Genomic DNA, 27,333 nt, shown 5'->3' on the forward strand with positions numbered 1-27,333 from the left:
GTCTGACCACTGATTTTCGTTAAGAGTCTATTTAAGGAGAATGGTAAAAATCTAACAGAATCACATTTAAAGCTGAATAGTAGCGTGATAGATTTACATAAGTATTAAAATTGGGAACATGGATATTTTTTTCTACTTTTTAAGAAACAGACTGACACCTTAAAACAATGTTTAAAAATTTTAAAAACAATTATTGGTAATTGAAAAGATACTAACAAGTCTATCTAATGTTCTTGCCTTAGTTATGAACATGAGACCGGGAGAGAGTCTGCCTTGGAAATGATCTCCTATCTCTTTGACACATTCCCTCAGGTACCTTGAATCACAGACTGTAGCTATGTTCCCCTTGAGCCCTGGGGGCCCACAGGGAGCCTCCCTTGTTTGGGCATCTATAAGAATTCCAGTCTGAGTGTGCTCTTAACTGCCTGTTTTCTTCTAGGGACTACTCCATGAGAACTGTGGAATGTTCTTTATTCCTCTTTGTCTAATGATGGTGAACGATGATTCTGCCATGTGCAAGAAGATGGCATCCATGACAATCAAATCTTTACTCAGTAAAATCAACCTTGAGAAAAAAGATTGGCTCTTTGATATGGTTACCACCTGGTTTGGAGCAAAAAAGGTTAAGGTTGCTTTTAGTCAAATTTCAATGAAAATCTTAGCTTTTGGTATTCACTTTAAATAAGAATACATCTTAAACATTGTTGAATTTTTCCCAAATTTTATTTTTTTTAGTAGATTATGTTAATGTACTCTTGCTGGGTGGGGGGGATGGGTTAAGTAGGTGATAGGGATTAAAGAGTATCCTTATGATGAGCACTGAATAATGTATAGAATTGTTGAATCACTATATTGTACACCTGAAACTAACTGTATGTTAACTATATTGGAAATAAAATTTAAAAAATATATATATATTCTTATAGTAAAACTTCAGGAAATAAAAGTTATAGAGAGTAACATAAAAATCACCTGTAGTCCCACTACATGATTGTCAGCCAATGACATTGCTATATGAATGTATCGAATGTATCTAACCAGTCCCCAATGATGAATATCTTTGTTTTCAGTTTTGCATATTCAGTTAATGAAATGTAATGTTTGTCAGTGATTATATCCACTTGCTGACTTGCCACCAACAGTGGCCCATGTTTGTGGAATATAAACGTGTTGTATCTTAATATTGACTGTAATACGTATTAAAGTTAGAATGGGGGGGTTATTGCATGCAACTTCCAATTTTTTAATTAAGTTTTTTTTATTTAAATATAATTGACACACAGTGTTACTAGCTTCAGGTGTACGACATTGATACTCGACAATTCTGTATATTCAGTGTTCATCTTGATTTTTTTTTTTTTTTTTAATTTAAAATGGGAGAATGTGGGTAATGAGTTCCATTCCTTTTTTAATGTTATTCTTGGGTATGAAGATTCTCTATATTTTTCATTTTAAGCCACCAAAGATCCATATTCTATTGATTTCTGGCATTATAAAGAAATATTGAGGGGTGCCTGGGTGGCTCAGTCGGTTGAGTGTCTGACTTCGGCTCAGGTCACAGTCTCGCAGTTCGTGAGGTCAAGCCCTGTGTCTGGCTCTGTGCTGACAGCTCGGAGCCTGGAGCCTGCTTCGCATTCTTTGTCTCCCTCTCTCTCTGCCCCTCCCCTGCTCATGCTCTGTCTCTCTCTCTCTCTGTCAAAAATGAATAAACATTAAGAAAAAAATTTAAAAAAAAAAAAGAAATATTGAGGACAGAGTCATGCCCATTTTATTTTATGAATTTGGAAATGGCATACCAAGTTGTGTTATTAACATTGTCTTTCTGTGGTTTATTTTTGGTAGAGCTTAAATAGGCAACTAGCTGCCCTCATCTGTGGTTTGTTTGTGGAAAGTGAAGGAGTCTCTTTTGAGAGAAGACTTGGAACTATTCTTCCTGTGATTGAAAAGGAAATTGATCCTGAAAACTTTAAAGATGTAAGTAATTTGCCAGAGAATAAAACTTGTGCTAATTTTTGTAGTTTTACTTAAGGTGGTTTAGCTAACAGCTTAAATATTATGTGTGTTCAAAAATGTTTCTTAATGAAAGCAAGAATTCAGCGTAGCTGGATCTTCTTTTTTAAAATGAGATTTAAAGTAAGTTATCTTCCATAGTATGTGAAGATCGAAGTTTCTCCAGCAGGGTGATTTCACCACCCCACTGCCAACCCCTCTAGACACTTAGCAACACCTGGAGACATGTGTGGTTGTCACAACTGGAGTGTGGAGGGTGCTACTAGCATCTAGCGGGCAGAGACCATGAATGCTGCAGATCAGCCTGTAGTGCAGAGGGCAGCACCCACAACAAAAAACTGACCCAAAATAACAGTAGTACTGATAGAAGCCCTGGAGTTGTCTCAATGGATTTATATCCATCCTGTTTTTAGATCATGGAAGAGACTGAAGAAAAAGCTGCAGATCGCCTTCTGTTTAGTTTTCTTACACTGATTAGTAAACTCATCAAGGAATGTAATATTATTCAGTTTACCAAGCCCTCCGAGACGCTGAATAAAATCTGGAGTAAGTATTTCCTTTTTATTTACATCTAAAAACAAACATATTAGTTGTGACAGAATTACTAAAAACCAATTTGGGGAATTAGAGTATGAATACTTAGAAAGTCTATAATGTCAGGGGAAAAGTCCATGAGAAAAAGATTTGAAAGACCCTTTCAAATTGATTATAGTGAAAATGTTTCTAGGAAAAATAATATGTTTATGATTTCACAAGTAATACATTTCATTTGTAAAAGAAGGAATATTAATTATGGGAAAGTAAAAGAAAGGAAAGTTTTTCAAAGTCTTCCTTGCTGCTTGGTGTTAATTTGGTATATATTTCCATCCAGTCTGTCTTTTTGTTATATATAGACACAGGTTTGTTTTTTTTTTTACAGAGATTGCATAGTTCCATATAAACTTATATCTTGTTTGTACCTAAATAAGAATATTATTATACTATAACACACTCAGTAGAAAGCTTTTTAAAATAGCTGTAAATAGTCCACCATGCAAATATGCCATGATTTAGTAAACCATTTAACCCTTGTGAGACATTTAAGTTTTTGTCTATCACTCTTTTTTTTAATATATATATTTATTTTTGAGAGAGAACACACGAGCAGGGGAGGGACAGAGAGAGAGGGGGACATGGAATCCAAAGCAGGTTCCAGGATCTGAGCTGTCAGCACAGAGCCCAACACGGGGCTCAAAGTCAAGAACCATGAGATCTTGACCTGAGCCAAAGTTGGACACTTAACCAATTGAGCTATGCAGGTGCCCCTGTATATCGCTCTTTAAATAACAAATAAGATCCTAGAATTTTTAATTTAACATACTTAATCTTGATTAGCCAATAGGAAACAGACATTGGAATGAATGCTTTAAGTACCCACCTGTTTTAAAAGAATTCATGATCCTATGGAAATTACTAAATTACTATACGGCCTACTCTGGTATGATTCCACAGAGACATGGCCAGATTATTAGAAAATACAATACATATAGAACAAAAGTAAAGCCATGTTTATGAAATGTATAACAGCATAGACTAAAACTCAGATATGATATGGTTCATCCAGAATTTTAATCTTGTTCCCTACAACCCACAAGGCTTTTCTACTGTATTTTCCAAGTGTAATATATGGAGGGTGTCCATGTAACATAAGAGTGTAAGGTTTGGGGCCAGATCAAGCTGGGGCCCAGGCCTGGTTTTGCCTGTTACAGCGTGGTGCCTCATCTGGCCCCTCTGAAACATTTCCTCATCTGTAAAATGCAACTGACAGTTGTAAGGTCACAGAACTGTTGTGAGGTCTAAATGAAACTGTTGTGAGGTCTATATGTAACACACTGAGCCCTGTGCCTGGCACACAGAAAGCCTCAATAAATGATAACTCTCCACCAATTTCAATAACTATTAGGAACAAACATGTGCCTGTATACAAATTTATATTACCTAATTTAGAAATTGTAAATGTTACAGCCAAAAGATGTTGTTCATCTTTGGTTCCTAAATCCAAGCACATAATAGATAGCGAATGCGTAATCTAATCATATTTACCACCAAAGAGTTGGGAAAGCTGTGAGACATCTGAAAATGCATTTTGGTTCCCTTAGGTTATGTTCATTGTCACCTGAGACATCCACACAGCTGGGTGTGGCTCACTGCAGCCCAGATTTTTGGATTGCTCTTTGCCTCTTGCCAACCAGAGGAACTTACTAGAAAATGGAAGTCTAAAACAACTAAAAAGAAGTTCTCAGAACCTGTAGCAGTAAGATTTCTAACAAATGACCTTGAACAAAAGGTAAGATTTCTCTAAAACCTTTTCTTTCCTTTGTGATCTATGTGAGATGTTCCTTCTGGTTCATGTAACTATTTGGGGGTTGGCCCTTGGGAAAAACTCTGACAGCTAACTTGTTGCACGTTTCTGTAGGTGTGCTGGGAACTAGAAAGGGTCAACCTCAAGGCCAAGGTTTTTCAAAGATAATTTTTAGACTATCAGTCTAGTCCACTTCTGTTGTTCATCTTCTATTATTGGTTCAAGTTCTTTATCAACACTGGAAAATAGGATTTATTAAAATGAGAGCAATACTGTCTATCCCGCCTCCTTCATAACCTGTTGATGACTGAGATCATGTTCATGAAAATCTTAGGTAGAGACCACATTATATCCATCTCTGATTTCCTAGGGCCCAACACAATGCCTGACTCATAGTGGAGACTCCATAAATAGTGAATGATTGGAAGATGGAGGGGGAAAAAAAGGAAGAAAATACTGGACTGTTGTAAAGTTTCCTGCTAATAATCTGAGGGATTATTAATATCCCCAAAGCTTGAAAATATCCCCTTTATTTGAGCTAAAATGTTTGGGGCAGGTAGAAAGTAGAGATCTTCCCTCTCCAGACCTATACAAGTCATTCAGAACAAAATCTAGCACTTCAGTTATATTTTTATGGTTGGTTACTTGGACTTTTTAAAAACAATCAGAAATACCCTGCATAGTGTCTGCCAATGTCCATTTTCTTTTCACAGATGAAAAGTATCTCCCTAGCCTCTTGCCATCAGTTGCATTCCAAGTTCTTAGATCAATCTCTAGGAGAACAGGTCAGTATTGTCATCCTCCTGGTTTAATAGAAGGGATCTTTTCTACCAAGTCTAGGAATAGGCTTACATTTGGTATTTGTGGGGGGTTTTGTTGGTTTGTTTTCCTATTTTAATGCTTGGGGAATTAAATGAAATATAGGCATACACTGAAATACATGTTCAGTTATAAATCTAATCAACTCTGGAGTCTATGTTGGGGTTATTCTTGGCTTCATTTAAAATGCGCAATACAGATGGTGCAGTGAGAGGCTGACTGTTAATCTTTTCATGTTCAGTTTTAACTACTCAACGTTGTGACCAGCTTTGAAGGGCTTTGGTTGGTTGGTTGGTTGATTTTCATTGTCCCTATAATGAACTACAGTACTGAATTTCTTTCCCTTACCCCTGGAAGTTGAAGAGAAAGCAGTAATAGTTATGTTACAGTGTGGTGTGAGAATTGTCTATCCTTAACTGAAGGCAGATAAATCACTAAAAACTTTGTTTTCATACTATAAAATGTAACTGTAAGTAAATTGTGAATATAGAGAAGCATGTATAAATATGCAGTAAATGTAAATTACTTTTGAGTAAGGTCTATTCCCTTTATTTTTTCCTCCTTTGATAAAGCCATCGGGCTGGTAGATGAGATACACAGATGTGGTATCTTGGTATGAGCAAGACACTTATTCGTGACTCTTGTCATTATGGACACAATGGAGCAGCAATACAGATTAAGTGATGGGACACAAGAAGCTAGGTGAACACTGTATCCAAAGAGTGATCTCAAGTAGGATGCCATAAGCCCTGATATTTCCATCACTTTTTATATGAAAATATAGTATGCTTCATTATATGGCAGGGCCAGAGAAAGAATAGATAGCTATTCAGTGGATAGCAAAGTGAAGCCAAAGAAATCCTACCAGGGTAGATAGCAGGTGGTGTCTCACAAAATATCAGTCTTAATAGAGGCTGACAGATACAACCATGGAAACTAGGGACAGGAAGGGATTTACTAGTACTAACCCAGGATGAAAGAAATCAATGGAATTTAGTTCACTGTGATCTTACGGTGAGTTAACTGTGAAGTGGCTGCCACAAGGGGAAAAGGCCTCCAAAACTGGGACTGTCTTTAGGGAGACCAAGCTTCCAGAAGGAAATTATAATCTTGGCATGAATTCTCGATGGCCAAGCTAACCTTGGACAGTATGTGGGATTCTGAGTACTACATTTGGAGGAAACTTTTGGCACACAGCGCTCCCAACAGAGCAGCCAGGATGGTAAAGGAACTCAAAAGCAACTTGACTTCCTCCATCACGTAATTAATGTGAAATATCTATGTCAGAGATTTCATGGATGTCAGAGTTAGGGACTCACTATATGGGACCATTATTATAAGACTCAAATTGGTCCCTGGGCTATTTATCTGGATCACATGATTTGAGGAAGAGCTCAGTGTTTAAGAACTTAGGCTTGAATTCTAAAGACCATTCAATCTTGGCTGACGACTTGCTTTGCCTTTGGGTGAGTCAGTAACTCTGAGCCTTGATTTTCTCTCCTGATAATAGTATCTAATAGTGATATTTTAAAGTTGAATTAGAATGCTGTATATAGAATCAGTGCTCAATAAGTGGAAACTGTTATTTCTATGAAGAAATTTAATAGAGGAGGGATGAAAGTTCTCTCAAAAATGTAAATGGATAGTCTAGAATGAAATTATTTACTTATTCTTTGTGACCTTAAAAGGTAGAACTAGGTCAGGTAGATAAGTTACATGGAAATGGGTTTGGGTATACTATAAGGTAGAACTGAATTATCAAAAAATGGATTAATCATCAGTTTAATAGTGGCAATACCTGTTTTGGGGGAGTTTTTTCCTAATTGTAGAATACCTATTTTTTACTGAGCCATATCTGTTTCAAAATCAAAGTCCAATTCCTCCCTTTCTCTCCCTTCCTTTTTTAAAGGTTGTTAAGAATTTGTTATTTGTAGCCAAAGTCTTATATTTACTGGAATCTGATTCTGAGGATAAGCAAGGTGAGATAAAAGAAGACATGGAAGAACAAGCAGCTTTGGGAGATGGTGTAGCCAGAGAGAAAATAAGAAAACGCAAGTCCTGTGCAGATGAGGAGATGGACTCTGACAAAGAAGAAAACAAGGAGGCAAAGGAAGAGCCCAGCAAGCCAGCCACACTGCTGTGGTTGATCCAGAAGTTGTCCTGGATTGCAAAACTGGAAGCTGCCTACTCACCTAGAAACCCCTTAAAGGTGCAGTGAATGTTCAGAATGCCTGAAAGTAGTCATTTTTTTTTTTTAAAGTATTTCAGTGTTATTAGTAATCCTCCCACATCTCTAGAAACTCTTCAACCAAAAACTGCAGCAATAATATCTGCCCCCAAAGAGACCTTTTCTGAATTGTTTATATGGCTGCAATAAAAGAAACACTTCAGATAACAATGAATGATCTGTACTTTCAGAGAACATGCATCTTTAAGTTTCTTGGAGCTGTGGCAATGGATCTTGGAGTAGACAAGGTGAAGCCGTATCTCCCAGTGATCATAGCTCCTTTGTTCCGAGAACTGAACAGCACCTATTCAGACCAGGGTAACTGCAACCTGTTTTCTGAATACCTGTACATTAGAGATCCTCACTTCTCTCCTAAAGCTTCCTTCTTTTCTATCTTCCTTCCCTGCCAGAGTTTTAAGAAAACTTGCTAGGTATCAAAACAATAGCAAACAAGTAAGGCATCTTTGTTTTATCTACGACTGCCTTCTGTGTGCTTCCTCGTGTCTAAGAGTGATGTTTCTCTCCTAAAAGATGTTTTACTCCTAAGCATAGATTAAATATTCAAAGAAAACTATAAGTTGAGGTGGTTCTAAACCCCATAGTGCTATGGACAATAATGAACAATAAAATGTCATGGTATTCTCTTATTGTGAACTGTAAGGCAAAAGTATGAAATACTTTAAAAATATAGTTTACTTTTCCTATATGTCATTTTCCTTGCCTGGGCATTTATTTGTATATTTCCCTCACTGATCCTAAATTCTCTTTTGATGACAGGAAAAGAGGGAATGGGGGTTGGAAAGGGGAGGTAAAGTAGGTATTAAGTTTTAAAATAAAACAAGTGAGTATCAAAGCAGGAACTATACATTTCCTTCCTCTCAGAGAGGAAAAAGCAATGGTCAAGGCCAGGTCCACTTTGGTTCTCATTATTCAGCATTTATTGAGCATCTAATATTTGCCAGGTACTGGGGGTTCAACATTGGAGAAAAGACCTAGTCCTTATCTTCAAGAAATATTCAAAGAAAACTTTGTAATCTAGAACAGCTGCCCTGAAATTGAATACAAAAATATGTGGGTTATGTGTATTTGGGAGACAGAAGGTAGGGAAGGGTGGGAAAGCAAAGATTTTTGTCAGTTTCTCAGGAGTCTTAACCTCCCCCCACAACCAAAAAAAAAAAAAGCTGTGGCCAGAACTAAGCATCTGTGACCCATGAATTAGAAGGGGCATAGAGAAATATTTACCTTTCCCATCTGCAGAGTTGAGCAGGTTAATAAAGTAACCCAAAATGTTTCTGTCAGCTTCTCAAATTAGTGTCTTCTGAGCCAGGATTCCACTGGTAAGTGGGCTTCATGGAGTCTGTGATACTCTTAGTGCCTCCCAGATGAGTGGTGGTGGCTGGGAAGTGTCCTACCCAACACTTCCTTTTTTCACATCTCAGAAACATAGAGGCTGGTTTTAGATCAGTGTTTAATGTTCAGGTAATAAAAGTGATGATTCCACAGGGGGTTGAATTTTGCATGTTCTTGATTTTATAGATGTTAAATATGTCCTTTCCTATATGACTAATTATTACTCTGTGTGTGATCAGATCCTCTGCTGAAGAATCTATCGCAGGAAATCATAGAATTACTCAAAAAGCTGGTTGGGCTTGAGAGCTTCTCCTTAGCTTTTGCCTCTGTACAGAAACAGGCTAATGAGAAAAGGGCACTCCGGAAAAAGAGGAAGGCTTTAGAGGTATGTTTGCTGTTTGAAAATATAGCGTGTTCCTTAATAGATATTTTTAACCACAGGTGTGTGCATGCGTGTGTGTCACACTTAACACAGAGAGGAAAGAGGAATTGGCTGTGTTTGAGAAGTGGGGACTTTGTAGGTGGGGCTCCAGATTTTCTTTAATGGGAATGTGCTGCATATGTGATATTTAAAGGTGAACAAAATGGCCCATTTCTGCATTTGGTTTTTATTGGTTTAATATTTACTTTTAAAGTAATATAAAATTTCTATTCTTTTTTCAAGTTCGTAACTAATCCTGACATTGCTGCCAAGAAAAAGCTGAAGAAACACAAAAATAAAAGTGAAGCCAAGAAGAGAAAGATAGAGTTCCTGCGTCCAGGCTATAAGGCCAAGAGACAAAAGAGCCACAGCCTGAAAGATTTAGCAATATTGGAGTAATGTGCTCCCTCTGCTGATAAAGTATCTCCATTTACCCCAAAGCCTGAACTTCCTGGTATATCTGCTGGTCTGAAATCACAGCAGATTTTATTATTTAAGTTACAATGGCATAGATTGTATATTATACAGTTTAATATAATCATGCTCATATTTTTTTAAATTAAAACATTTCATAATATTACTGTATCTTCACTGTCTAAAAAAGCAATAAAAAGCTTACAAATTATTTTTTTTTAAGCACACTTTAAGATAACAAGACAATATAGAAGTTAGGAATAAATCAAATGATTTGCAATACTTTTAGGGAGAAAATTACAAAATTTTATCAAAGGGCACTAAAAGAAGGATATGCACAAATGGAGGAATAACCATGTTCATGGATAGGAAGATTTAATATCATGCTAGTTCTTCCCAAGTTAGACCCCATTGGCTAAAGGCATATCTGTGTAAAATCCCAAGATTTCTTCAGATTATCCTAATAGGATTCTAAAATTTATATAGAAGATAAGCCGAGAATAGCCATGATGTTCTTATAAAAAGGGTAATACGGTGAGGACTTTTCCCTGTCAGATATCAAATGTTAAGTCACAAAAAAGTGCTGCCTGTAGTGAACACGTGATAAATTCTACATGAAAATTAAGAATTTTCTGCTTGTAAGACACAACTGGGATATGGTATGTAGCATATACTGATAATGAATTTAGTAGAATCCAGGATATAATGAGTAACTATGAATCAACAAAGATAACCCAATAGAAAAAGTGTCAGGAGAGAAATAGTCATTGCACAGAAAAGAAGTAAAGATTAATATTTAGCTGATGTGGCTGTACAGTTCTTAAATATTAAAGTACTTACGTACTTTATGTACATATATATATACTTATGTCTCACTGCCTTGAGACACTCAAGCTACCCTGGCTACCCAAGTCCCTAGATTCCCTATTTCCCCACACCAAAAATTACAAGATTAATACCTAGACTGGTAGAGGGTCCTCCTCTATCAGCTATGTCTGGTTGTTAAATATTTTGAATCAGTCTTTTATAATTAGGAAATTATTAGGAATATGCAAGTTAATAATTAGGAAATGCAAATTAACATCAGAATGAAATTCCATTGAACCATTTAGATTGATAAAGTTGACAGTATCAAATATTGGCAAGCTTGGTGGAGCAAAGGGAACACTTATAAACCACTTTGGAAAACAGTCTGGCATTATCTTGTTCACCCATATGGTATTAATGGTATCTTGGTCTCACTCTACAGTTGATGTGGAAGCAATATTCTTTAGTGCTCAATAGAGGGAGGAAGAAGATCCATCCTATGTGCCAGGCACTTTGTTAACATTTTAGTCTTTACAGTGTTGTTCAAAGTTTCCTAAAAATTGGTTCCTATTTTACAGATGAAGAAACAGAGTCAGGTTAAGTAATTTACCTAAGGGTAATACAGGTTGCAGGATTCATACCCAGGATTAAAAGCCTATGCTCTTTATAATTTCTAAATATGGAGTCAGAATGTAGCATAAGGCATAGAAATCAAATGTTCAAACATTCTTGAACTTTAGCATCTGTGTTTTGATGTAGTTTGTCTCAAACAGGAGTTCTCACACTTCCAAGGAGTTTGTAATGTGCCAAGAGCATAAACATGGTGCATCACAGAAGGTTGATTTCAATTAATTCTAAGTGATTTATAATATATGTACTGCTTTTATAAGAATTTTTAAAATAAAAAATCAAAAGTTAACACTTAGGGAAATTTCAGAAGAAGAAGAAAAGTAAACATCCTCAAGGATACTGAGCACAATTTAGTAAATAATTACTGAGTGCCTACTATGTGCCAAGTGCACCACACTACATGCAAGAGATACTAACAGTAAGATACGGTCCCTTGGAGTGCCTGGGTGGCTCCTGATTTCAGCTCAGGTCATGATTTCACAGTTCATGAGTTCAAGCCTTGTATCAGACTCTGCTATCACTGCAGAGCCCTCTTTGGGTCCTCTGTCTCTCTCTCTCTACCCCTCCCCTGCTCATTCTCTCTCAAAAATAAATATTAAAATATTAAAAAAAAAAAAAGATCCAGTCCCTACTTTCAAGGAGGTTACATTTCCACAACTTAAAGTGTACCTTGTATTCTAATAACAAAATTCCACCACTCTCAATTTTTTTTTTAATGTGAACACCCAACATAGCACAACTACCAGAGTTATAGAACATTAGAACTAAAAGAAACCTTTGATAGGATCTGTCCAAGTCTCTTGTTTTATAAGAAAAAAATTGAAGGAATGACCATTTGTGCCTAGAATTCATGTGTTCTAAGTTTGGTGCTTTTCCCATTTTCAAGCTTCTCCAAAACAATATTCAGTAGATTTTTATACATAGCACTCAAACTCCTGTAACTTACCTGTACAGTTGTTTCCTGCTACACAAGGACCTCATAATTTATACCACATTAAAGTACATGTATGCTGTTTGTGATATTCTATTCTTTGTGATAAAACAGATCCGGATCATCCAAGTGCTTGCCTTTGCTATTACTTCATGTGCATTCAGTATTCAAGATGGCAAGAGCAATGTGCTGGGCAACATCTGCCTGCCAGGGCCTCTCTTGCCCCACACTTACATTCTCACAGTGTTCCTAGACTGCTGGCTGGGGGCGTACTTAGCCACTTAGATATAAACCCAGCACCAGACATGTGCCACTGACCAGAAGGGAACCCAAGTATAGGTGGGAGAGATACTATTTCCCTAGTTGACATATACCTACTATTTCAACCATGCACATATTCTGAGGTGCAGTAATATGCCAGGCACCACACTGGATTCTAAGTATATAAATATGAAAAGGGCAGTCTGTACATCCGGAGTGATTTGGAAACGATGAAACAAAGTTAATTACATGCTCAGTTAATATTAGATGTGGCACTGAGAACACCTGGGCCTGAAAGATCTCCAGAAAATACTTCAGAGACCAAATTAAGAGTGGGTACTGGGGAACAAGTTAAAAAAAAAAAGTAAAAGTCTCACAGGTGAAAAGAAAAAGCCACATTCATTTGATCTGAATGACCAAAAGTATGAAGGAAAGAGGCTAGAGGCCAACACCTAGAAAGACTGTGGCAGGGACAGGTAATGGACCCCTGGTGTTCCCAAGAACACTAGTAAGGGGCATCAGGTTTTTTAAATGCTAGTTGTCCAACTTAAAGATTCTCCCTAGTTTTAGTAAATACAAGGGACTATGTTTACTTCTGTCACAACTGTAGCCAATCCTGTAGTGGACTGGATAGTTTGAAAAGTTCCTTTGAACATAACTTTTTGATAGCCTAGTAGTAAGTGTATTTTTTTAAAACCAAGAATGCTTAATTTCTCCCTGTACAACCACTAATTTTTTACTTTTCACCAAATTTACATGTCCAATTATAGATAAAAGAAATGAAAGACAGTCAAGACATCTTTTACAATGCTTCTTAAAATAGATTTTTTTCAATTTCCTTTAATATGTTGTGGATTCCATCAAATATAACCATTTAGGCGTGTTTTTACTACCTCTACTAGTATAGACAAATTTACAGAAATTATTTTAAATGTATTGTCTACTTCAATTAGCATAATTTTGTTTAAGCAGTTACAGTTGTCTGTGTTGCCAGTGTTGACATTTTCAGGAATTAATGGTATAGTTTATGGGACAAGCTTCTGACCCTGAAATCTCACTTTGAGTCCTGTTCCCACCTCACTAGCAGGTGATCCTGAGCAAGCCAACTCATCAAAATCTTGGGTCCACATCCATAAAATGAAGACCTTTACAACTGGTGCTACCTATATGACAGGGTTCCTGTATGTAAAAATTTTCCAACAACTATATGGTACTAAAACATGACAATTACAGAGGTGAGTGAGGTTTTAACTGCCAAAATAATTATTTCAGCTTCATGCCTGTAACCAAAAGCTTTTAAACAAAACACCTTAAATAAAGTAGTCATTAAGCAAATGAAGACATATTAACTCAAACTATGTTCCTAGCCTATTGAATCTAACCTCTGGAAAAAACTTAATTCATTTTATGGGGAAATATATGAGTTAAGATATTTATTAGTGTTTATACAAACAAGATGCAACCACTGATTCAAAAATAGGGTATGTTCCTCAATGAGAATACATTCTTTAATAGGACTCTATTTGAATAAGAATTCCATACAAATAGAATATATATACTTAACACAAGAAAGGAAGGATTTTACATTACACAAAACAGACATTCAGTTGGTTCAATCATGGTGAGCTACCCTTCCAACTGAATACTTATATTTATTACAAATATTGCAGTCAGTTCAGTATATGCCAACAATCACAGAGTTTTAACATTTAGTAGCACGAAGCACACTTAACTGTTTCCAAAGGGATATGTGATGTAGTTTTCATTTCAGAGGAATGAAGTGACTGAATTACTGTCTGCTCTTTAATGTTTCAACTAACCTGTGAAAAGAAAATGAACAGTTTCATAAAATTAACCTCAAACTTTCAGGTATAAAACATGATCATTTATAGTAGGTTTTATACTGGAAGTGGATTCCAAAGCACTTTAAATGATGAAAGCTAAGATAGTTATATCAGAAGAATAAAGTTATAGACTCAATTTTGATGAAGGCCTCTCTTAGCTTTTACTTTTATCTATGCTCTGAATGAATAAAAAAAAAAATAAAAGACCAAATATCTACTTTCCAGGCTGTAACTACTGCAGCAAGGCCAGATGTGGATAATTCAGAGGTGAAAACTATTCTCAGTCCTCATGGAGCTGAAAATCTAATGAGCAGATCACAAATCAATTATAAGACAGTATAACTACTACATTACTACTGGTCTGTGACAAGGATATCTACAAGTGCGGTAGGCATTGGGCACGGAGACGTGCAAGGAAAGGTTCTTGAGAAGAAGACAGTCTTAACCTAAGTCCTAAAGGATAAGGAACTGGAGGATGAGGTAAAGAAGGAAAAAAGCTAAAAAAAATAAAATAAAATGGCAGAGAGGTGGCTTATCTAACTATAATCAGGTGGGTGTGGTTGAAATAAAAGCCAATGTATATGAAGACCAGTGGAAGAAAAGGCTTGAGGAACTTAATATGATATGCTAAGTAATCTGAATTTTGTCCTTAAGACTAAAGGGAAATCACACATATGCACACCTGCACACACAAACAAATGCACAAATGGCTTCTAGAAACATGATACTTAACCATTCCATTGCCTCATCAAGGCCAGTGCCTTTGGTTGCTGAAGTTTTGAATATTTGCCATTTTCGGTCCTTCAATGCAGGTAACCCAAGTGAATTTGCCATCTCTGAGGGAGTCATGGCCTGCTCCATGTCCTGCTTATTTGCAAACACCACCAAAATGGCTTTTCTCAGCTCTTCTTCCTAAATAAAATAGAAGCTACTTAATTTTTTCTCATCAATTTGCCCCCTTCAATTTGGGGAAAAATGCTAACAAATACATTACTTTAAAAGTATATTTCCTAATTATGAATATACGATGTTCTTTATAAATTATTTGAAATTACAGAGAAGTATGAAGAAAACAAGCTTCATCCATAATCCTACCTTCCAAACATAATCACTGTTAACACTGTGGGTATTTTCTATTGCTTTGTAATTTAGAACTTACAGTTTATTTAGTAAATACATTTATATATTTGAAGATCAATATATATACACACAGTTCTATGCTCTAAAAAAATAAACATTTGGGGCACCTGGGTGGCTCAGTTGGTTAAGCGTCCAACTGTGGCTCAGGTCATGATCTCAGTTTGTGAGTTCAAGCCCTGCATCACGCTCTGTGCTGACAGCTGAGAGCCTGGAGCCTGCTTCCAAATCTGTCTCCTTCCCTCTCTGCTCCTCCCCTGCTCACACTCTCTCTCTCAATAATAAATAAACATTAAAAAATATTTTAAAAAAATAACAAACATTATATCATGGATATTTATCCAAACAACCAAAATTTTTTCAAAAAAAAAAAAAATTTAATGGGGCGCCTGAGTGGCTCAGTCAGTTAAGTGTCCAACTTCAGCTCAGGTCATGATCTCGCGGCTCGTTTGTTCAGGCCCCACATCGAGCTCTCTGCTGTCAGTGCAGAGGCCACTTAGGATCCTCTGTCTCCCTCTTTCTCTGCCCCTCTCTCACACACGCACGTGTGCACTTGCTCTCAAAAACAAACATAAGCAAATATTTTAAAAAATTTTTAAACAAAAAAATTTAATGGTTAAATATACACTGCACTATGAATGCATGCACCATATACTATGTAACTGTTCTCCAGAAATTCTTACTAGATTCTTTTTACTTGACTACTATAGAAACCTAAGGGATGCAGTCATAACACAGAAATCTTTTTCTTTAACAAATTCTCTAAAAATAGAATCAGAGTATGAATTTTTTTAGGCTCCTATTATATGTATTAATAAACTGCTTTCCAGAAAGGTTAACAATTTAGACTCCACCAACAGTGTATAACAGTACCACTCTTCAATGCAGCCCTGAAAAAATTAGAAATATGTACCTATGTATAGTATATTTTTCCAAACATAGTATGTCATTAAATGCTTATTTATTACCAGAGTATAAGAAATGCAAATATTATTAGAATATAGTTTTCTCTTGTGCACTGTAGATTCATTCCTTCTGTTCAGTTTTCTATTTATTTGCAAAAGGTCTTGATATGATTAAGAACACAAATCCTTAGTCACTGGTTATGAAACTATGTCCTGGTTCCCTGCTTTACCCTCAGTTGTATTTGCGAGGTTTTTGTTTGTATTAATATAATTAAATCTATCTTTTCTAATTCCTTCCAATCCTTTGATTTAGAAGGACCTTCCCTATCCAGAAATTTTAAACATATTCACTTACATATTCTTGGAGTTAACAATTTCCATTCTTTACATTTCATTCTTACTCCATTTAGAATGTATTTTTGCATACAAAAATGGGAAAACTTAAACTGATTTATATGCCTGTAAGTTTTAATGTAATAGATAATAGACCCGACTCACATGCTATATGTACTTTATATATATTGACTGAAACAATTAAGATACTTCCTAAAAATGAATATAATTTAGTTCTTTCTCATGATTATACAAGTCAAATTCTAATATCACAAATAATAAACCAGCACAAGAATTACAAACTGAAGTTAATAATCCATTTCCTTTATGCAGTACTTTATATGATAAAAATCAATTATACCATGTGACTTACATCTAAACAAACCTTTTTTTAAAAATCCATTATACTAAAAGCAGTTAAATGGTCCCTTAAAATTCCTTATACTTGAATTTGGTCTAAGAAGCTCTTATGATAAATATGATGCTATGTTGCAAAAAAAATTAAGCAAAAGTTTGAAACTATTAGGCCTTCACTTTATAACTCAGCCATTAAGTCAGTAATCAGGAAATCAGAAGTCTAAAGCATTCTCAGAAAGCTTCTATGTAGGTAATCAAATGGCCTAGAACTTAAACATTCAATGATTGGATACTTCAGAATCATAGTTTTGGTGGGAAAAGGAAACTTAGGTATCTAATTTTCTCAAGCATAAGGCAGTGTCATTATTACTTAAATTAACCATTAGTACATATGAAAAGCTTATTTAGCAATTGGAGATTTTTTTGAACTTTTGATTATTTAATGCATCCTCTGAATTCAGCTAGCCAATAAATTTTTATTCTATAAACTTCAGTGAATACAATGTATTGAGTTTTTAGTAAGTGCTATACACTGTTCTACACATCAGGGACATTAGGGTAAACTCAAAGAACTTACATTTTAGGTTGGGAGATTTATAAAGTAAACAAATATATTTTAAAATAAAGGAAAGAGGGGCACCTGGGTGGCTCAGTTGGTTAAGTGTCCCACTCTTGGTTTGAGCTCTGGTCATGATTCCAGGGTCATGGGATCAAGCCCCATGTTGAACTCTGCACTGTGTGTGGAGCCTGCTTAAGAGTCTTTCTTTCTCCCCCTTTGCCCCTGTCCCCAACTCATGCTATCTATAAAATAAAAAATTTAAAAAGAAAAACAGATTTTAAAATAAATTAAATTAAATTACGGAAAGAAACAGTAAGTGGTACAAAAAATAAAGTAGGATAAGTTTAGAAAATAACTGAGCTTCCTCTCTGAAACAGAAACATGAGATAAAACATGTCAAGAAGGAGCCATGCAGATTTGGAGGAAAAGCACTACACGCAGAAAGATGAACAAGTGCAAAGAGCCCTCAACCAAGTGTCCAGTGTGCTGGCTCAGTGTATCCAAAGAACAGAAAGGTCAGCATGGCTGAAGCACTGGAAACACAGGCAAGAGTAAAGAACAATAAAGCTGGAAGAGGTAAACAAGGATCAAAGTTGTGCCAAATACCCAGAAATTCTAAAACAAACAAATATGCTTACTATGTATACCCTTATCTGCTTCTCTAAGCTAATTTATACAACTAGAAATACAAGTAGAAACAGAACATTCTATAGAAAGCACTTCATAAAAGTAAGTTAGAATAGTTCCTTCAGTTTAGAAAGAGTTCAGCTCTGAGCTTCCTAGAAATCAAGGAATCTAGTTTAAAGTAAGTTACAAGGCTGGATTCTTTGTTTCTCTTTTGTTTTGTTTTTGGTCTCCATCCCTCTTTCCAATAGAATTTCTGGAATAGGAAATAATTTGCATAAAAGAAAATGATACTAAAGGCATGAGGGGAAAAAAAATTCCTGCTTTCCTTTTCATTATTCCTGCATGTGGTAATAATGAGAGCAGCAAGCAAATGTAAAAGATTTCCCCACATCTGAATAAAGTTTTCTTACCTCCAACATGGCAACTAACTCTGATTTGGAAATGCCAATTCGGTCTCGGTCACAACTGTCTACCACATAAATGACTGCATCCGTGTTTGAATAGTAACATCTCCAGTATGGCCTAAAGAAAATTCAGCAAGGGAGAATATATTATTATTTGAAAGAAAAAGAACCTGCTATGTTAATTTATGTGCTAGGACTTGGTAATGATGGGAGGTGGGGGGCTTATATGCCAATCTTCCCCACCCATGAAAGAATTAATGCCATAATGATTCACTGTTTCTGAAGGATATGTATCACATCCTTCAGATGGGATGGGGGTGGAATGATAAACATTAAATCACAGGATCGAGGAGTTTCAGACTTTAGGCTAAGAGAAGACATTTATAATCAACCTAAATCACTAAATGTACTAAGATAAAGTTATACCAGACCTTATTGTTATATCTTATAAATCTTTAACTAGGAACTCCTTAAGAAACGGGTTCTTAAAAAAACTTTTAGTATGATTTTATATAACAGACATTAAGTTGATTACTAAAGACTTCATGAAGTAGAAATGGCTAAAATTAGAGAGGGACTCAAAATTAGGGAGGACTCAAAAGTGGTTCAAAAAATAAAACAAGTTAGGGGCACCTGGGTGGCTCAGTTGGTTGGGTGTCTGACTCTTGATTTTGGTTCATATCATCATCTCACGGTTCCTAGAATCGAGCCCCACATTGGGCTCTGCACTGACAGCACAGAGCCTGCTTGGGATTCTCTCTCCCCCTCTCTCTGCCCCTCCCCCACTTGCACTCTCCCTTCTCTCAAAATAAATAAACTTTTTAAAAAATAAATAAAATGAGTAAAAAAGGCAGCAGGATATTTGGAGACTGCACTACCCATGTTTTTAGATGGCAGGCACCACAGTGAGCAACCACTGACAGTCACCAAACATTCACAGTTGCCATGCCAAGCACACAATGCTAGGCAGGAGACCTGCGTTCCAGAAGGCATCTATGTTCACATTAAACACTAAATGGTGGGCTGAAAGGTATTTTTATAAAATCCAAAACAGTCTGTCTTATAGACAAAGTGACTGGCTAAATGGAGGATTTTTAGTTAAAAACTCCCCAAGTAATTAGGTCTTGGGATTTTCCTGAAAATTTTTTTCATTTAGGTGGTATCTGGAAAACTGGCTTCCTTAAATTTTAATTCAATTGAGAGAACAGGAAATTCTTCCTTATTTTAAATTACAAAAGAGGGGCATTTGGGTGGCTCAGTCGGTTAAATGTCTGTAAGTGACAGGTTAAGTGTCGGTAAGTGACTTTGGCTCAGGTCATGATCTCACGGTTCGGTTGGTGAGTTCGAGACCTGCATCTGGCTCTGTGCTGACAGCTCAGAGCCTAGAGCCTGCTTCAGATTCTGTGTCTCCCTTTCTCTCTGCCCCTCCCCTGCTCACACTCTATCTCTCAAAAATAAATAATTGTTAAATTACAAAAGAAGACATATTTGGGTTTACTGCTCTTCACCCTTAAAGGGCCAATAAACATTCAATACTAGAAAGTAATCTGGTCTTTGTACCATACCTGATACTTGTCTGTCCTCCCAAATCCCAGACTTGGAATTTAAGGTTTTTGTATGTTACTGTCTCAACATTAAATCCAATAGCTAGAAGAGAAATCAAAATCAGTAGTATATGTAGACTAATGCATTCTACCTTCAAAGTATCCAATCTAACTGCATCTTAGCAATTAATGAATTACCACTGAATCACATTACTGGTTGAAATATTATTCCATTTAATATAAAACAGTTGTGCTACACACACACAAACACACACAATCAATTAGCAAGATCAGTACCACTTTCAGATTATATAAGAATCCCGTTACCTCTACAAATACAGAATTTTTAGCTCAGTGGGAATTCTACTATGTTAAACTCTCCATATAATACAATCCTGGCATACAAAAGTGTTCAGAAAGTTATGCTTAGAAACAACAGATGTAGATGTATTACAAAAAAAAAAATGGAATTTTGATAGGTAGCAAATATAAATCGAACAAAACCAAGAAAGCCAACATTTTAAGCTTCAGTGGTTAAGGATTCAGCAAAAGCTGTATACCACTTTATAGAAACTGGGTTCTCTAAGGGTGGCAATCTCACAGACTCTCCGCAGACTTCCTCAAGAACTCATTTGTATAAGGTCATGGTTGGATGCTCAGATGGGAGGTGTCTCATCTCTTTTCCCTGCCATTCTTTTTAGGTGGAGGTGTGGCACCATATGGCTAAGGCAGGATACTACTATTTTCATTGAAAGGAACCTAAGGAAAGGTGGAGAAGATGCTGAAAAATTTGGATTAATAAGATTTCATAATCTTGGGGCGCCTGGGTGGCTCGGTCAGTTAAGTGTCTGATTTCAGCTCCAGTCGTGATCTCACAGTCCATGAGTTCAAGCCCCATGTTGGGCTCTGTGCTGACAGCTCAGAGCCTGGAGCCTGCTTTGGATTCTGTGTCTCGTGCTCTCTCTGCCCCTCCCCTGCTCATGCTTTGTCTCTGTCTCAAAAATAAATAAAAACATTAAAAAAATTTTTTTTTTAAATAAGATTTCATAATCTTAAAACAAAGTAAAAAATGACTTATAGCTATAACTGGACAATTTTTGTTTTAAATTTAAGTCTACATTGGTAAATGATGCTAATAAGTTTATATAAGTATGCCTATCACAACTAAAAAGTAACTATAATAAACCTGAGTGGAAAATTAAAAAGCAAGTATATGAACCGCTTCTCAGCCTTTTGGCTAAGATCAAGTGCAGGTACATGATGTGTCCCTTAGAATTAGGCAGGAGTGTAATCACTATCTTTACCTCGATAACACTTTTTATATGCAAAGGACAAGGGTGGGCTGTAAAGTGTGTTCCCTGAAATGCAATCCACTGGGCTGTGTGCACTGCAGGGGCCACCAAGACTTAACCACTGCAGAGATGGGCAATTTTGAGAAGCGAAAATCAAGGGAACTGAAATTTACTGATGGTGGCAAAAATAAATCAGATGCCACAGAGCTTAAAAGGTTCTTCTTTCATAAAAGCTAGACCTTTTTCTCTTTTAATCTGGAAATTTAAATACTACTAAATATAGAAATACCTTGCATGACAGTGATTTTAGAGGCATGATTTAAAATACTCTTCAACAAACTCTTAAACTTAGTTTAATGTATTAACCTTCTCGAAGTCAATTCAGGCCAACAAATAAAAAAAAGTATAAATAATAGTTTTCTCATGTAGTAAAACAGGATTATTTGGGAATATTCCTCTAAGATTTCAACAACTGATTTAAAGTTGAGGTGTTTCTTTTCTTGATATTTTCAGGTACCAGATTAATTCAACAGTCAATGTCTTCAACTCAGATCTTCAAAAGCAATGAACTCCTTAAGAGAAACAAATCTTAATTAAAATAATAACAAATAGGGCCGCCTGGGTGGCTCAGTCTATTGAGCGTGATTGAGCGTCTGACTTCAGCTCAGGTCACAATCTCATGGTTCGTGGGTTCGGGCCCTGCATCAGGCTCTGTGCTGACAGCTTGGAGCCTGGAGCCTGCTTCAGATTCTGTGTCTCCCTCTCTCTCTGCTCCTCCCCTAGTCACATTCTGTCTCTCAAAAATAAATAAAGTTTAAAATACATATATATATATAAATAGTAACATACGGGGGAAAAAAAAGCACTTCAGATGCAATAGTATCACTTAACATCTGTATAATTCTTTAAACAGGTTTACAAAGTATTTTATATATTTCACTTATTCCCCCCCTCAAAGTCAGTGGGTATATTTATTATCTTCATTTTATCAATAAAGATACTAGCCCTCAATGAGATTAAGTGCCTTAACTCTATCCAACTTTTAAAATTAGCTTTAAACAGCAAAACCCAGCCATGCACAGGGGTTTACAAAATGCCTCTAAATTTATAAAAAATGTTATCAATATTATGCCCACACTAGAAGTTTACAAACCTTAACATTAACTTATTATATGAATTACTTATTCAGAAATAAAGTTATGTTAGATGGAAAACAAAAACCCCTACAATTAGTTTATCATACTAACACTTACTAGGAATCGTAGTAACGACTTCTCCAACCTGTAATCTGTACAAAATTGTAGTTTTTCCTGCTCCATCTAATCCCAAAATTAAAATCCTCATTTCCCGGGTTCCAAACAGACTGGAAAAAATACTTGAGAAAAAGCCACCTGAAAAAAATAATAAAAGAAAAAAATGTATTATCATTTTCTGAACTAGGTCCACAGAACATTTAATCTCGCCGTTTTTAAGCTATACCGGGGTGCCTGGATGGCTCAGTTGGTTAAGCATCAGACTCTTGATTTTGGCTCAGGTCATGATCTTCTCAGGTTCGTGAGATCCAGCTCCAGGTGGGCCTCCGCACTGGGCCCGGAGCCTCCTTAAGATTCTCTCCCTTTCCCAGGACCCCTCCCCCACTGTCACAGGCTCTCTCTCAAGAAAAAAAAAAATTAAAGCTATACCAAATTAAATACTATAGTATTTTCCTTGATTCATAGGTTCATTAAGTTTGCTCCCAATGATATACATTATTCAACACCAAACAAGTAATTACTGATCGTCACTATGTCCTAGATACTGTATTAGGAAGGCACAGAAGATACGTTGCAGCATAAGAGAAACAGGACTACCTTCCTCATGGAGCTCACTTTCTAATCATGAGAATATGGATACCTTAGCATGATCTCCTCACAACCCCTAAACACCAAAGGACAAATAAGAATGACACTGGGACAATGAGACCCTTACATACGAAAAGCAATTATTATCATTGTACAGTAGCACCATGATAACTACCTTCAATCACTGAGATTTCTCTGTAAGCGATAGAATTAGCAAAATAAATTGAGGCACAGAAGCCCAAAATAACAAAACCTACTTTTGGCAGAAAACTCATTTAAAAAAATAATAAAGCTACATTCAATGTATCTTGAAATATTTCCAGAAAGCTTCCTATATGCAAGGTATTGTGTAATATAAAAGCACTTGTGAACAGAGTAGAATGGTAGTCATCAGATGCTGGGGGAGTGGGGGAAATGGGAGAGATGTCAAGGGTACAAACTTTCCTTACAATAGTAGTAATTTCTGGAGACCTAATTAACAGCATGGTAACTACAATTAATAACAATGTATTGTACAGTTGAAATTTGCTAAGAGAGTAGATCTGGAAGTGTTCTCACCACACACAAAAAAGGATGTATTAATTAGCTTGATTACGGTAGTCATTTCACAATGTGTATATATATTATATATATCAAAACGTCATACTTAAATATATGCAATTTTGTCATTCATACCTCAAGAAACGTGGAAAAAACTAAAATTAAAAAAATTATCCTTTGTCTCAGCAGGGCCTGCTGGTAACAGATTAAGGTATTGATTCATTTGGATTGTGTTTAAATAAATGGTGATTTAGAGTATTATTCTTTTTACAACAAAATAAAGAAGCTTTTTTAAAATACATTTTTTCTTTAATGATTCCAGAAAAAAGCACTTTGGGCCTTCTCCACCAAAAGCCATTAGAGAAGACTGAAAGTTACATTAACAATATAAAAAAAAGTTGACAACAGAAATGATGCTACACGATACATGGTTATTTGACAAAGAAATGGCACAATTAAGAGCTGCAAGTCTGGAAAAATGAAGACACCACGGGCCAGAGAACCCTGGGAAAGAAAGTGTAGCAGAAGGGGTGTGACTTGACAAAATCCATAGTACCTTTTTACACCTTAAAAAAAAACAAAACTGGGGCGCCCGGCTGGCTCAGTAGGTATAACAGGCAACTCCATCCTGGGGTTGTAAGTTCCAGCCCCGTCCTGGATGTAGAAAGTACTTAAAAAGAAAACCTTAAAAAAACAAAACAAACAAACAAACAAAAAAAAAACTGAAAGGAGTTATGGGGAAAAAAGCAGGAAAGCGCCTGTGATATTCCAGGGCAGGTAAACCCCCCTCCAGAAAATCGTAGAGGAATTAAAGTCAGTCATCGAACGTGCACCATTTGGAGGGGTGTAAACCAGTTTAAAAATCTGCACTTTCATTTGGGCTTCAGCGGGGAGGGAGACTTCGGTTGGTACTTGTGATGAAAATGTAGTTCCCTCAATCAGCACTCCAAAAAAATCGAGATTAAAATTTCACTCACTGACCAGTTATGACCACTACCCTCCCCATTTCCTTCTCCACATTACTCTATTATCTACATGAAAAGCTACAGCAAGCAGGCAAATAAGAAGCGGACTAAAAACATTATGAGCAACAATTCCTTTGGATTTTTTACACTGACGCAGTTCCAGCGACCAGGAAGAGAATCAAGCTTCTACTTTGGGGTCAAATCTTATCTTTCACGCAAGAAACCTCAGCGCACCTGCGACTGACAAGTTGCCAAGCTTCCCAAGCCCAACTCTGACCCCCAAATCGAGCTGGGTCTTAGAGGCACAGGGAAAAGTTCATGGTCAGGGGAAAGGTCTCGGGGCCGGGTTCCCCCGGCCGCAGCGCCGGGCGGACCTGCGCCGCCCCCGCCCCCTGACCCTTCTGGGATAAAGGGGACAGGAGCGAGGGCAGAGGGAACGCTCGAGGCAGGGTCCACTCCCACAGGCGAACAGCCAAGGTGAGTTAAGTCCTCACCGACCTGCCCCTGAAAAGCTGGCTACTCCGAGCTTCCCAGGCCGACCCGTCTCCTCCAGACCCCGGCCCTCGGGCCAAAGCCCCTCGAGCGCGCCCGGGCGCCCTCCTCAGATCCTCACCCATGATGAACCGCCTGTCCGCCCTTGTTGGTGGTTAGAGACAGGCCCCGGCCTCGGCAGCGACTCCTATTCGAGCCTCGGCGCCGCCACCTCTGCAAGCCTCGGCCTCCGGCTCCGGCTCGGAAGCGCTTTCCTTGGGAGTCCGGTCCGCCAGCAACTTCCACGTCGGACTCCCGGCGGGGGCGGGAGCGACGGGCCGCTGCGACTACGCGCCGGGAACGGCGACCTGAGCGTCCGCGTCGTCGCTTTCGACAAAAGTCCCGGGCGCGCAAGGTGAAAGCCAGAGGATAAAAAATATTCAAGGACCCCAAGTTTCTCCTGCTTCTATTTTCTTGTTGAAAGGGCTTCCCAAACAGGCAAATTCGAATTTTCCTTTTAAATTCTGACCCCCAAAAGTGGCGAATCTGTCACCCAGAAATTCGAGTTGCGCCTCGATGCAGCAGCCAGTCGACTGGACGCAGGCATCGGGTGCAGCGTGGCAGAAGTTGCAGGTCCTGAAGCGTCCTGCGGGGGCGAAGCACCTTTCCCTGGGTGCTCTCTCCCACACGGAAATAGGACTACGTAATAATAATAGGAAGAGCCCCGCGCCGCCAGTGCAAAGCAGCCTTACGCTGGAGGTCGCTAACTGGAGTTTTTTAGTGTCGCAGTGGCGTGCTGGGTCAGCGTTAGAGCCCTTCACTCCGTTCTTCCACCTAATTCCGAGCACCTGACCAGCTTTGTGTGCTTGGCAGTGCGGGCGGGCTGGTTCCTTCCAGGGGCGTCGGTCGACAGTAATGCCGGTTTTGACAGGGAATTGTATTGGGAGAAAGGAAGCAGTACTTGGACGATGGGAAGAAGGGATTCTCCTAGACTGTAATTTTTTTAAAGGTTGAGCGTGTGTGTCTTAATTCGTAAAGGTACACAGAAAAGTAAACCGATCCGTAGCCACAATACCACAGTTCTCCCTAGAAGTCACCACTGTAAACTCTTTCTTGGGTCTCCTTCCAAATATGGTTTTGGCATTTTATGTTTTTATTTATAATAGAGATTTTCATCCATTCAACAGAAGTTTATGGACTGACTTTTGTTTCAATTTTCAGACCTCTCCAGCTGCCTAGGCATTGAAACTAGACCTGCCTGTTGCCCTCGCCTCCCTTCCCCGCTTCTAAATTATAAATTCACAAAATCGCTTCTCGGCCTTTTGGCTAAGATCAAGTGTAGCATCTGTTCTTATCAGTTTAATAAATTCACAGAATTTTTCTTGCAAGGGAAGGTTTTATTTGTTTTTTATCTTTGTTCTGTTGTTTTGAGAAGGAGAGAGTTGAGCGACTCTTTATCTGAACACCTGGACCTTTTTTAAGGCTGTGTGTTGTAAGCATTATAATGTGCCAGCTGTTGGACTTCAGTGGGCTGGGATTCCACTGACCTTTTTCTCCTGTTCTTCATCCTCTTCCCCTGCCTGTCTTTGCCAAGATTAGCTGCTGCCACTTGGCAAATCTTGACCATTGCTACTTAAAATTTTGTCCGTGTCAGATGTCCAGGATAATGCATGTAGTTCTGTGAAAATACAAATTCCCTTTAAAGAACTAAAAGGAAGGGCGCCTGGGTGGCTCAGGCGGTTAAGTGTATGACTTTGATCAGGTAATGATATCTCAGTTCTTGAGTTAGAGCCTGGCATGGGGCTCTGTGCTGACAGCTCAGAGCCTGGAGCCTGCTTCAGATTCTGTGTCCTCTCTCTCTGCCCCTTCCCAGTACACTCTCTTTTCTCTCTCCCCCCCCCCCAAATAAACAAACATTAAAAAAAGAGGAACTAAAAGGAAAGCTATGCTGTAAACTTTATATTTGCAGTGTATATTCTGAACCAAATAAGCAAATGAGACCTACCTATGTGAAGACACTGTGTGAACTGAAGTGCTATCTACAAATTTAAAACCATTGTTAATACTATTGGATGGCATGTCAGCCTTTCATAATGTGTATTAAGCACCTAATTAGAAGTCACTTTGGAAACAATAATATGATAAAACCCAAACAAAAGGGGAGCCTGTGTGGCTCAGTCCATTAAGCATCCCACTCTTGATTTTGGCTCCGGTCATGATACCAGGATGGTTAGATTAACCCTCATGGGGTCGGCTCTAATAGTGAGTAGCCTGCTTGGCATTCTCTCTCTACCTCTGTCTTT

General features: G+C 37.6%; 2 protein-coding genes and 1 pseudogene across 3 annotated transcripts in view; 2 read left to right on the plus strand and 1 right to left on the minus strand.

The window, feature by feature from the left end:
• UTP20 (UTP20 small subunit processome component) overlaps positions 1-9,745 on the plus strand; it is a 107,664-nt gene extending 97,919 nt beyond the window's left edge. For both annotated transcript variants that reach the window (XM_049626157.1, XM_049626158.1), the window contains exons 53-62: positions 243-312; positions 440-622; positions 1,843-1,974; positions 2,424-2,556; positions 4,149-4,336; positions 5,065-5,136; positions 7,080-7,379; positions 7,589-7,715; positions 8,987-9,132; positions 9,412-9,745. In XM_049626157.1, the coding sequence (XP_049482114.1) occupies positions 243-312; positions 440-622; positions 1,843-1,974; positions 2,424-2,556; positions 4,149-4,336; positions 5,065-5,136; positions 7,080-7,379; positions 7,589-7,715; positions 8,987-9,132; positions 9,412-9,567 (1,507 nt within the window). In that variant the 3' untranslated portion in view covers positions 9,568-9,745. The remainder of the gene's footprint in view (positions 1-242; positions 313-439; positions 623-1,842; positions 1,975-2,423; positions 2,557-4,148; positions 4,337-5,064; positions 5,137-7,079; positions 7,380-7,588; positions 7,716-8,986; positions 9,133-9,411) is intronic.
• Positions 9,746-13,011: 3,266 nt separating this feature from the next.
• On the minus strand, positions 13,012-25,637 carry ARL1 (ADP ribosylation factor like GTPase 1). Its single transcript, XM_049626185.1, has 6 exons — positions 25,173-25,637; positions 22,467-22,604; positions 19,943-20,024; positions 18,384-18,495; positions 14,789-14,967; positions 13,012-14,031 (listed from the first exon to the last, which is right to left on the minus strand). Exons 1-6 carry the CDS (start codon positions 25,174-25,176, stop codon positions 14,001-14,003), a joined length of 546 nt encoding a protein of 181 aa, XP_049482142.1. The 5' UTR covers positions 25,177-25,637; the 3' UTR covers positions 13,012-14,000.
• A 699-nt stretch (positions 25,638-26,336) lies between these two features.
• LOC125920579 (uncharacterized) lies at positions 26,337-26,507 on the plus strand (annotated as a pseudogene).
• Positions 26,508-27,333: the final 826 nt, after the last annotated feature.

The sequence above is a fragment of the Panthera uncia genome, chromosome B4 (assembly GCF_023721935.1).
Source record: "Panthera uncia isolate 11264 chromosome B4, Puncia_PCG_1.0, whole genome shotgun sequence".
NCBI classification, from domain to species: Eukaryota; Metazoa; Chordata; class Mammalia; order Carnivora; family Felidae; genus Panthera; species Panthera uncia.

Bases quoted from the DNA above. Each gene is read 5' to 3' on its own strand.
- ARL1 (XM_049626185.1), bottom strand. The intron at 20,025-22,466 runs GTAAGTGTTAGT...TTTCTCTTCTAG, and splicing joins AGTCGTTACTACGATTCCTA to CTATTGGATTTAATGTTGAG. The intron at 14,968-18,383 runs GTAAGAAAACTT...TATTTTATTTAG, and splicing joins AGTTAGTTGCCATGTTGGAG to GAAGAAGAGCTGAGAAAAGC.